Source organism: Morone saxatilis, unplaced genomic scaffold (genome assembly GCF_004916995.1).
Source record: "Morone saxatilis isolate NCDOM2014 unplaced genomic scaffold, NCSU_SB_2.0 Contig16, whole genome shotgun sequence".
NCBI lineage: Eukaryota > Metazoa > Chordata > Actinopteri > Moronidae > Morone > Morone saxatilis.
The window spans coordinates 17987251-17998238 of NW_023339718.1; the positions used below are offsets into that span (position 1 = coordinate 17987251).

The window sequence follows — 10988 nt, forward strand, 5'->3', positions numbered from 1 at the left end:
ACGACGAGACTCGATAGTGGTATCGATAAGCCCAAACGTTATTGATTTTCGGGTTTTGAAAAAAGTGGAACCGGGTCCTTGATAGAACCGGGTTTCGATCCCCATCCCTAGTATTTAGAGGCACTGTGCTCTGCATCCACACCAACCCTGTTTAGCACAGCTTATTAAAATTTTGGAGTGCTTCCTGCTTTAGTGTGGTTTGTTCGGCCAGGGGAGAACATTGGCAATAAACAGTGCTGCAAACAACAGCATTATATTATTACTGGATTACATCCAAAGCCTTGATTTAATCTTTGATGTTGAATATTGGTAGCCAGCAGGTACAAAATTAACTGACAGCAACTTGACTTCTAGTCTCTTTTTCTTGTTCTTTTTGTGTTCAAATTCCAATTGTACAAAGTACAAACGCTGCATTTCTTTTCTTTTTTGAGAATGAAGCTATCTTGTTAAAATAAAACTTTATTGGGATTGGAAATTACATTGACCTGATATTTGTTCTACATTCCCTTTACAGATCTGTTTCTCCAGCTTGAGGTGAGAATAATTCATCATGCTAAACAACTGATGTAGTTTACATGGAATTAACCTTTTACCTTTTTGGTATTATAAGAAATACGTCCTTCCTTTTTCCATCATTCTATCTCTCAACGTTTTGCAGACAGAGCAGGTGGAGAGGAACTACATCAAGGAGAAGAAGGCAGCGGTGAAGGAGTTTGACGATAAAAAAGTTGAACTGAAGGAAAACCTAATTGCAGAACTGGAGGAGAAGAAAAAGATGATCGAGAACGAAAAATTAACAATGGAGCTGACAGGCGGTAAGGAACTCAGAACCATATTATTAATCTTGCTCAGCGGAAGAGACAGAAATGGGGTAAATGCGGGTGGAAGTGAGAGTTTTAATATTAGGACATTCAGGTACAGTAGATGTTTACATTTGGCTGTCTGTCTATTTGAATTATCTGTGTGGAATATCTTTTTAGGTATTATTTAGGTTTTGCTTTTTCATAAACTTTTACACTATTTGATATTGTTGGGTTTGTAAAGTTTCTCATTATTTCTTTCATGCGTAGACTCAATGGAGGTAAAACCTATCATGACTCGGAAACTGAGGAGACGGCCCAATGATCCAGTCCCAATACCAGACAAACGGAGAAAACCTGCACCAGATATCCTTCACATAAACGTATACTGTCTGATTGGCTTCAGTGAGCTGTCACTTTACATTAATCTGTGAGGAATACATTGTTCAGTATTGTTTGTACTGGTAGTGTTTGTACTTTCTCAAGATAGATTTTCAGTCAAAGGTCAGAATCGGCTACATCTATTGTGTTTAAAAATGCCTTCCTTAACTCTTCAAACCTCAGCTCAATTATTTGTTAACAGATGAACAGATAATGGAAGATCTAAGAACGCTTAATAAGGTAAGTGTTTCTGATAATAGATTATGAGTCCTTATTTTACCATAACCCTTATTGTTTCTAACATTTCACACCTTCTCTTTTGCAGCTTAAGTCACCGAAACGGCCAGGTATGTCAATGCTCACCTTTTGCAGTTAATGTCCACTTGTAATGCTGAATTATTTCTTTAAAAAAATGTTCGTCATTCGTGGAAATCCACTTATTCACTTATGAGAAAATTAAATGAGAAAATTGGCACCACTTGCAGCAGCAGCTGGTTAGCTTAGCTTAGCACAAAGACTGGAAACATGTGGAAATAGCTAGCCTGTCTTGGTCCAAAGATCAGGAAGAAATCTGGACTGTTTCATGGCCGGAAGGAGTAAGTCTTGTTTTGTCATCACACCATCTAGAGGTTGCCAGGCGACCAGCAGAGACTGCAGGAAGTCTCCCAGCCAAGAAACGGTGCGGCACATAACGCCTCATAACACTGCAGCATGTCGTTTTTTTATACTTGGGTTTTTGCTTTGATTAAACAAACAACAACATGTTAGTTAGTGAGTGGATTTGGTTACCCGCTTCCCATCTTTATGCTGAGATAATCTGACCGGCTGCTGGTTGTAGCTTCATAATGAACAGACAGGCAGGAGACTGGTATCAATCTTTTCATCACCCCCTCCTGTCAACAAGTCAGTGAATAAGCACATTCCCCATTCCTTAAAACATTAAACAATTTGTACAGACGTTTTGCAGGATGATAATAATCCCTTCTTTCTCCGTCTTCAGTGTCTCCCTCGTCTCCAGAGCACGTTCCCTCTGCGCCCATGGAGAACCCCTCCCAGCGTTATGAGGCCCGCATTGAGGAGGGAAAACTTTACTACGACAAAAGATGGTAAATTTGAAGTTTCCTCCTCAGACTAAACAGTGTTTCACCTGACATTGTGCCATTTTCTCACATAGCTCTACTGCAGCTGAAATGACCACTAGATGGCCACATTGCCACAGGTTTGATGGCTTTGGTGTTTGGTTGGTCTTCAAAATATATTTTATAACCACTTTGATGGCATCCTTTTTTTTTATCTACAGAAAGATATTTCTTAGCAGCCACTGAATAAGTGCTGGTGCTTGAAAGCACCATAAAAATGCATATTCAGATGAGGAGACTGTATTAGAATCAGGGCCGCATTCTCCATTGACGCAGAGACAAAAAGAATGAAACTCCACGACCAGACACGGCTCTGATGCCCAGACGTGTGTCCGAACATAAGGTCATTCTAAGAGGGGTACAAATAGGACAATTCTGTCTTGTTAGCTGCTGATATAGACAGAGAAAGTTGAGAGGAGCAAGCTGTCAGGTATGTGCACTTCTCTTTCAAGGCAAAGTCTCATTTATTTGTCGCCAAAGACGACGCCACCACCGTAAAGCCATCTTAAAGAGCTGCAGGGAGACACATGCGTCATTATTCTTCAGTGGGCCTTTAATGATCAAATGCTTTTGCTGTCAGTCTCTTCCCCTGGGTTGGTTCTGTCCTCTGACAGTTTGAAGCCATTAAAAAAACAAAACAGACTTTTTGTTTTGACTTTCCAGTCCAATTATCTATTTAGTGCCGTCTCAAGAGGAATGTGGTTAATTCAGCTGGGTAAAATTATGTATGATGAACCTCTCCTGTCGGCACTTACACTGTGTGTGTGTGTCTCTGTGTGTCTCTGTGTGTCTCTGTGTGTGTGTGTGTTCATGCTGACAGGTACCACAAGAGCCAGGCCATCTACCTGGAGTCAAAGGACAACACAAAGATTAGCTGTGTCATCAGCTCAGTGGGGACCAATGAGGTGAGCTTCAGTACTCATCCAGCTCCTGCCACATTTAGACAACTGGCACTACTGTAAAGATGAAGCTAAATATTATATATTTCCCTTTATTGTTAACAAGTCCCATGAAAACACCTCCTCATCCTCAGTGTTGTGCGGCCAAAGCTTGATGTATTTTATTCCTCTGTGCCATAAAGCTCCATTGTTGTCCAAAACCATTAAAAACACATCAATGAGCCACACTGTTGCACTGGGTGATGTGTTGCCTCATTTCCATAAACAGGCACTGGGCTTTATTTTATAATACCACACACACCATCATGTTGCTGTAAATACTCACCAGAGCCCCAAATGTGTATTAATCTGCAGCTGGAAATGTTCTCCAATAAGTGCAGTATTTGCTCCAGTTTGACATTTGCTAAAGAAAAAAAAAAGAAACTAAACATTTGTGACCCATTTTGAAATAATTATGTCTTCAATAGTAACCTATAATTGAAGAGAAAGTTTATTATTGTCATTTTTTTGATGATAGTAAATTACAGAATAACACTTATCCTAATGTTTGTTGTGCAGTGGAGGGCCAGATAATGGTACTTGTTTGAGTGTCAGAATTGGAAGAGATAGCAGCTGCGGATCTATTTTACTAGTGTTTCACCAGTAACACTTTTTTCTGTTCTAATTAACACAAGACTATCTCTAAGAAGTGTCTTTCCAGTGAGCATTCAGAGAAAAATGTCATGTGAATTTATTTCTGTACTACCTTGCATTTTTAGTTGAACATGTATATGAGAATGCTGTTTGACTGTCTTCTTACCAACTGTCTTGCAGAAGATAATGTTGGTTTAAATTGACATGTCTCACAGCTACTTTGGAGGGCATTATTTCTAAATGTTTATGTTGAGGGATTGTCTCTGTCTTCGTTCTCCAGATTTGGGTGAGGAAGACTAGCGACAGTACAAAGATGCGGATCTACCTGGGACAGCTGCAGAGGGGAGCGTTTGTCATCCGTCGACGGTCGGCTGCGTGAGACATTACCCCGCCCCTCCCCACCCAACCCCCATCTGTTCAATTATCTATCCATCCACCCACTCGTTCATCCACTGCTCCCCTATTTTGTGCATCTCAGTTCAGTTTGACATGTGGCCTCTTCTTCATCCTCTACACCATCCTTAATACAGTCCTCCGTGGCCAAGAATATCTCATCAGACTTAATAGTTTTTTCCACAGAAACCAAATGCAAGTACAGTAATAGTGGTCATATACACATCTGGCTGTTTTCCAACATTATTTGTCACTATGTGGCATGTGTGTGAAGGCAGTCAGTGGTCATAAAGGAGCATACTTTTATTTTTGTCTGGTGCTGTCGGCAATCTCTTCTACACCATCCAGTCTTATTTCCATTGATCATTAAGTTATTTTTCGAGAACAGCCTCATGTTGACCCACAGAAGCTGTCTTCAAGTCTTTTCAAACTGTGGTGGCACTGGTGACATGTAACAATGCAAGCACTGAAAAACTGATGAGGAATTGCTTCAGGTCTGGCTCAATATCATTAATATCCCTTGACTGAAGAAGTTACAGTTTCCTCATACCGGGAGTCATGCCAGTTTCATAAAAATACATCTTTTGCACTGTCATCAAGAAATGGAGGCTGCTTGCTATGCTGATAGATTGTCCTAATAACATGTTTAAAAATCTTATGTATTAAACCTTTAATTTGTTATTTGAAAAAGAGTTATTTTGAGGTTTTTATGTTGTTTCTTTGACCGTTTTATGTGATCCTCTCCATATGTGAAGGATCTGGATTAGTTCAACTGTATTTGCATGTGAAGCATTGAGTTGACTATTGATTTGTACTGTGTTGCATTTTATTAAAATGTTCTCTGCCTTTTATTAAATTGATGAAAAGGTTCATTGCTTTAATATTTTTTAAATACACAAACAATTTGCTAAAGTAGCTGTGATAATCAACATTACCCCTAGGAGTTTCCCTTTACTTTAGCATCTAAGGTCTACTAACAAGATTAATAGTCTTTAGCTAAAAGTTTGTTAAGGCTGAGCTAAGTGCTAACATGCTGATTTTAAGAAGGTGTAATCTTTATCATATTCATCATCTTGGCTGCAAACATTTTGTAATTAGCACTAAACACCCAAGTACAGCTGAGCCTGATGGGAAGTGTCAGTATTTAATCATGAGCTGAAGAAAAAATCCCTGATGGTAGTGCTAAAGGAAAGGCCATTACTGAGGTTTATCCTCTGGGACCATGAATTTCTACTATTAGTACTACTACTACTACTAGTATTGATTGGTAAATGTCTGATTTTGAACCTGCAATTTTGACCTCTTGGGGACAGTGGAAACACACTGATATTATCAACCTGTGAATTGATATGGCTAACTTGTGAGCAAACACTTGCCTATTTACACATCCAGAAAATACAGAGCAACATTAACATCTATTTGGAGCTGTGTTTCTGGCGATCTTCTAGCTCTGGTTTTGGTCTTTGGTCCAACTATTGGGGGAAATATATGGCTCTTCAGCCGCTAAATGCTCTACTATGTTCACCAGCTAGTCACTGACCTTGCATGGTCCTGTGGTATACACTGGGTTTCTGAAACTTTGTTGCAAAAAAAAAAAAAAACAGCTACCTGCTGCAGCTGGAACCAGTTTTCATGAGAGCAGTGAGAGAGAGCCAGTAAAGGCCAGAAAACCAAATCACTCAGCCAAAAGATGCTCTAACACTGCAGAGCTGAGGGGAATTGCAGAGTCAGGTGGTAATTGGTTTGTTAGCGACCCCTTTCACTTACAAGTAGTTTTGTGATCCTTTATTAATATAAAAAGCTTGATTATGACCACTGTAAATGAGCAAACATCTTTAAAAGTACATTTAAATATCTTCTACTGACCCACTGCAATGCAGACACGGACCACTTTGGGTCCATGGATTTTCATTGTACAGCTGTTTGATAGTATCTTACAGTAGTAGGGTAAAAACAAGCATTTGAATATCCGTGTATTTTTCCATCTCAGTGCTTGGTGTCCATATCATCTGTAGGGGGATATTTTCTACATCACAGTGATTTGCCAGCGTCTCAATATAATCCACCTGACAAAGTCACCTCACAGTTCCACTACACTCACACAGGTGTTCTCAACCATCCCTCCACTTTGTAAACAGCTGAATTATTTGGCAATCAGTGGAGGTCTCCGCCGGCCGAACAGCCTGCCTTTCCCCTCTTGTGTGTCCTATCGCTGTAACCGGATGGCATGTTTCCCTACGCTCTGACTTAATGACACAGCCTGACATGGAGGGCAATTACTGTTTTGCCATGCTGCACAAAATGCAAGGCTCATCTCAAAAGGCTTGTTGTCCAGAATCCGTCAGGTGTGATTGCTCAGTCTCTTGCGAAGGCATGAAATGAGCTGATAGTGAATGCGATGCCCGTCTGCTCTCTTTATTGTGTCTGGCTTTTGGTTAAGGCCAGAATAACATACACTGAGGCGCTTAATTTGTAATGTGTTGGCATCAGTCTCATATCTAACCACTGTTTCATCACATTCTGCATTTTAATTGATCTGAAATCCAGTGTGTAACATTTAGGAGGACCTATTGGCAGAAATGGAACATAATATCCATAGGTATGTTTTCATTACTGTATAAACACACGAATATAGGAATTGTTATGGGGGTTCTTTACCTTTTATATCTAGATGCCGCTGGTAGAGTCCGTCTTGTTTCTACAGCAGCCCAGAACAGACAAACCAAACACTGGCTGTAGATAGGGCCATTTGTGTTTTTCACATGTTTCACGACCACCGTAGTTTCTCCTTTAACCTATTCTCCTCCACATCCATGTCCTTCAAATGATCCGTTTCTTGCTCTTTGGGACGGTATGTCTCAAGCTTGCACTGCAGGTGGTTGTTTATACTGTCTTAAATCAATATGCTGAGTAAGCCAGGGAAGGAGTAGGAACACCTGAGCATGTAGACAGTTCTCTGGTGATGAATCAATTTTTCCACATGCACCATGTCTATTCACCAGAGTGTGTAAAACACCTGCTGACACCCCACCATGCGCAAAACAAAAGGAAGCTCTCCAGCCTTCCATGACCAGAAGTCATTACAGCACTCTGGCTGTACTTTGGGTTTGTTGGTAAGTCTTACTGGAGCTGTTATACTCTTTGGTGGTTATTGCTTGTGTGCATAAAAAGTCACCCAGGGCATCAATAAAAATCCCCCTCGCAATCTCCCACCAGCCCCAGTTCCAGCACAGAATTCCCTCTTTCATCCTCTTCCCCCTAAATTGAGCATTCGCTCCACTGCATGTTAGCACTTGCATGGCTACAGGGTGGAGAGCTGCATTTCGCTCTGCGCTATCTGGTGGGAACCAAGTGGGATCCAGGCACACTTAGATTTGCCTCTGGTGGTCTGAAGAGAGGACGTTAACTCCTCGACAACCCTGCTAGGCCCTGTGTATGTGTGTATATATGTGAGGGTGCCTGTTCCTCTAGTTTATCGCTCTCCAGCAGGTCTGCACTGGGAGAGGAATTCATTTACAGTACAAGCTCCTCATTTGACTCTTGATATTTGACCCCGGGTTATGGGTAGAGTTGCAGCCTCACTGGACCGTTTGGTAATATTGATCATTTTAAACATTCATGTTGTTAAGCAGCGACTGCTCATTACAAAATCAGGTCATCGCATCAGTTATTTATACCTTCAGCCCTATTCTGTTTAGCTGCTGTTTTGATGTTACACACTAAACAGCATAGGAAGAAAGTTAAATAAATCATCCATCTCGGACACCAGTGTGTGAGCCTCTGAAGTGGGTATACTGTATTTCAAATAATGTGTTTGTGTATTGAAAGAGTTTCTTTTATTTGTGCCAGAAATGCTGTGCACCTCTGATTTTACAGGACAATTCCAAATGACCCAAATAAAAATGAAGCAAACAATTTGAGTAAAGCTTAACATCATTTACCATCTTATGCCAGTAGAGCACATTTATTTTTGTTGTTTGAAACATGAATCTGGTCCACGATTACCATATTAAAGCTACAGTTTGAAAGTTGTGTGTTTTCCCCCCACTTATTAGCGACAGGAAAAGTTAAGATGGTACAAATTAAACTGCTCTGTGTTTTTTTCTCTCTCTCTTACTTAACCCTTCTGCTAATTCAAAGAGAATTGCTTAATGATGATGATCTCCTATGTTTAGAACTCTTAGCACTTGAAGCATGTCTTGCAGCCTTTCCCACAGTTTTAAGGGATGCAGCGTTATCACAGCTCACTTTTACATTTGAGGGCTGAAAGTTCACAACATCCCCATGTTGTCAAATAAACCATGTGATTTCCTCGCTGTTATTAATCTCATGAGCAATTACTGCATTGTGCAAAAACAGATGGCAGTGCTTCATATTTATTTAAATACATTTAATGACTTTAGTACCATTTCGAGGTACATTCACATTCACAAGAATTAAATCCAAAATATATGACCAATGTACAAACAATAATGTACTGTTAAACTACCATACATGGCCAGATTGCCCTGCCCAGTGGCTCATCTTTGCCCTAGGACCCCTGTTAACCAACAATCTCTCTCCTCTCTGTGCAAAGTGTACACTATTCATATGCAGGTTTGTTTGTTGTGTGTTGAGTTTGATTTCTGCCTTAAAGTCAAGCAAATGTTTTAATATCAGGTCATAAAAGCAGGACCTGTGTGACAGCCATTAGTTTAGGTATGTGTTGCTGACAATACATGTACCAAAAAATTTGACTTTTACTTGTGCTGGACTATTTTTACAATGATGTATTGCTACTTTTGCACACAATATATGACTACCGGAGGTGGAATGTAACTACAAATCCAAGTAAGCAGTACATGAGTTACTCCACAACTTTGGGGAAGCAGGGGAAATACTGTACCTTTTATTTCACATCATTTAACACATTTAGTTACACATATTTAGGGATTAGAGATTAACATCATACATACATATGACCATTTTATATAATTCAATTTGTAGATTAAACCACTCAACAGTGTATACAGTAGTCAAAATAGCATCACCTTGACAAACCACAAGAGTAAAATGATACTTGGTTGATCATACATCAATGCATCAGTGTTATATATATATATATATATATATATATATACACATATCACAGGGGCCATTTTTCTACACAAGTACTTTTTTAGATTTTAGTGTCAAATTTTACTGAAAGTTTAATCTCTATACTCTAAGTAAATTTAGCTATTGTGGTATTGCTACTATTACTTGTAAAGGATTGTGTAAAGGATCTGAATGCTTATTTCACCACTGCTGTTTGCTCACTGTAGGAAAAGCCCTTCATTCACTTTAAGAAAAACAAACTAAGATGTAACCTCATGACCAGTTTTGCCTAGAACACCATTAAATGGCTTAAAAAGTAATAAAGTTGGAGCTCTAATATCCCACTGTCCACTGTCCACCTCTGTATGGTCTACCTATAGATGACTACAGGCAGTCATGTCCTATTCCCTTCATGTACGACTGGATGAACACGGGACATGACAGTAGCCAAGGCCTGAATGAATATGTCCAAGACATACAGAACAGTTGATTTCTATGAGGAATGGCAAGAGAATGGCAGGGAATTTTAAAGCAAAAATGTTTCACTGCCACTGGCTACAAGGTATACACAAGTGCAGACAGCACCCTGGGCATTATTTTTTTTACACTTCAGGGACTATGCAGTGTAAAAGGTAAGAAATCAAGAAAGATAGAGACGTTGCTCACTGGATACAACTAGATTCAACACAACAACCGATTACAGTTACAAGACGAGATAGTATGTGTCACAGAATCACAGCATCTTCTTGACATGAATAATTTAACGGGAGAGGGAGAGAGTAACAAAGAGTTTACGAATCAAAAGGAAAAAGCATCAAGAGAATTCATTCATTTTCATGACTTGAAAATGGAAGTGTATGTATGTATTCTGTTTGCATGAATACCAGAACTAGTTCTTGTGCGGCCCTTTAAATGAATATATCAGAACAAGACACACTACAGGAGACAACAAGAAGCTTTCACAAGCAGACTGTCTGAGATGACCTTGGCTTTTTGTGGCTTCAAGGTCAGTGCATGTTTGGAGATTTCTTTCAGTCATTATAGATCTGGATCCATTTTTTGACACCCCTGACACCAATTTTTTATTTATTTTTTGTTGCACAACAACCTTTGAAAACTGAGCGAATTCTATTGAAATTTTGTTGTTTTAACAAAGAGCACATGTCTACTAATATCCTCTCAGCTCCAAGCAACAACCTTCACACTGACTTTGGCGTCCAGTTGGAAAAGAGATCACTGTTCAGCTGATTAGATTTGCTCCGATAAGAGGAAGATATCTAGTGAGCCATCTCAATCTCTCCACACAAGGTCCCCAAAGGAATCAAAACTTTGCTTCCTCTGTAACCTCTCTAGAGGCGTCTCCGCTTTCTGCATATCTTATTCAGAGTCGTTTGGAAATAAAGAGAAACATGGGGAAAGGTTGGGGGGTCTTCATGGATTGAAAGATGGACCATGCAGTCATCTGTAAATAGCTATTCAGAATAAGTTTGTCATGATGCAATTTCTGCATTCATGGAGCCCCTTGAAGCGCTCCATCACCACAGGAGAGGTCCTTACCTTGGAAAGACGGATTGCGTCTTTCCTTGTGGGAGGCATATGGAAGATGCTGTCTACATACAATTAATTTCTCCTTCCACTGGTGCTGTATGTTGGCGCAGCAACCTTAA

At 39.8% G+C, this 10988-nt stretch overlaps 1 protein-coding gene across 6 annotated transcripts in view; it reads left to right on the forward strand.

Moving 5' to 3' along the window:
* Window positions 1-5115, forward strand: part of suds3 (SDS3 homolog, SIN3A corepressor complex component) — an 8127-nt gene extending 3012 nt beyond the window's left edge. For all 6 annotated transcript variants that reach the window (XM_035658852.1, XM_035658857.1, XM_035658854.1 and 3 more), the window contains exons 5-12: window positions 515-534; window positions 659-815; window positions 1071-1166; window positions 1360-1421; window positions 1507-1528; window positions 2182-2287; window positions 3141-3225; window positions 4133-5115. In XM_035658852.1, coding sequence (XP_035514745.1) covers window positions 515-534; window positions 659-815; window positions 1071-1166; window positions 1360-1421; window positions 1507-1528; window positions 2182-2287; window positions 3141-3225; window positions 4133-4231 — 647 coding nt within the window. In that variant the 3' untranslated portion in view covers window positions 4232-5115. The remainder of the gene's footprint in view (window positions 1-514; window positions 535-658; window positions 816-1070; window positions 1167-1359; window positions 1422-1506; window positions 1529-2181; window positions 2288-3140; window positions 3226-4132) is intronic.
* Window positions 5116-10988: the final 5873 nt, after the last annotated feature.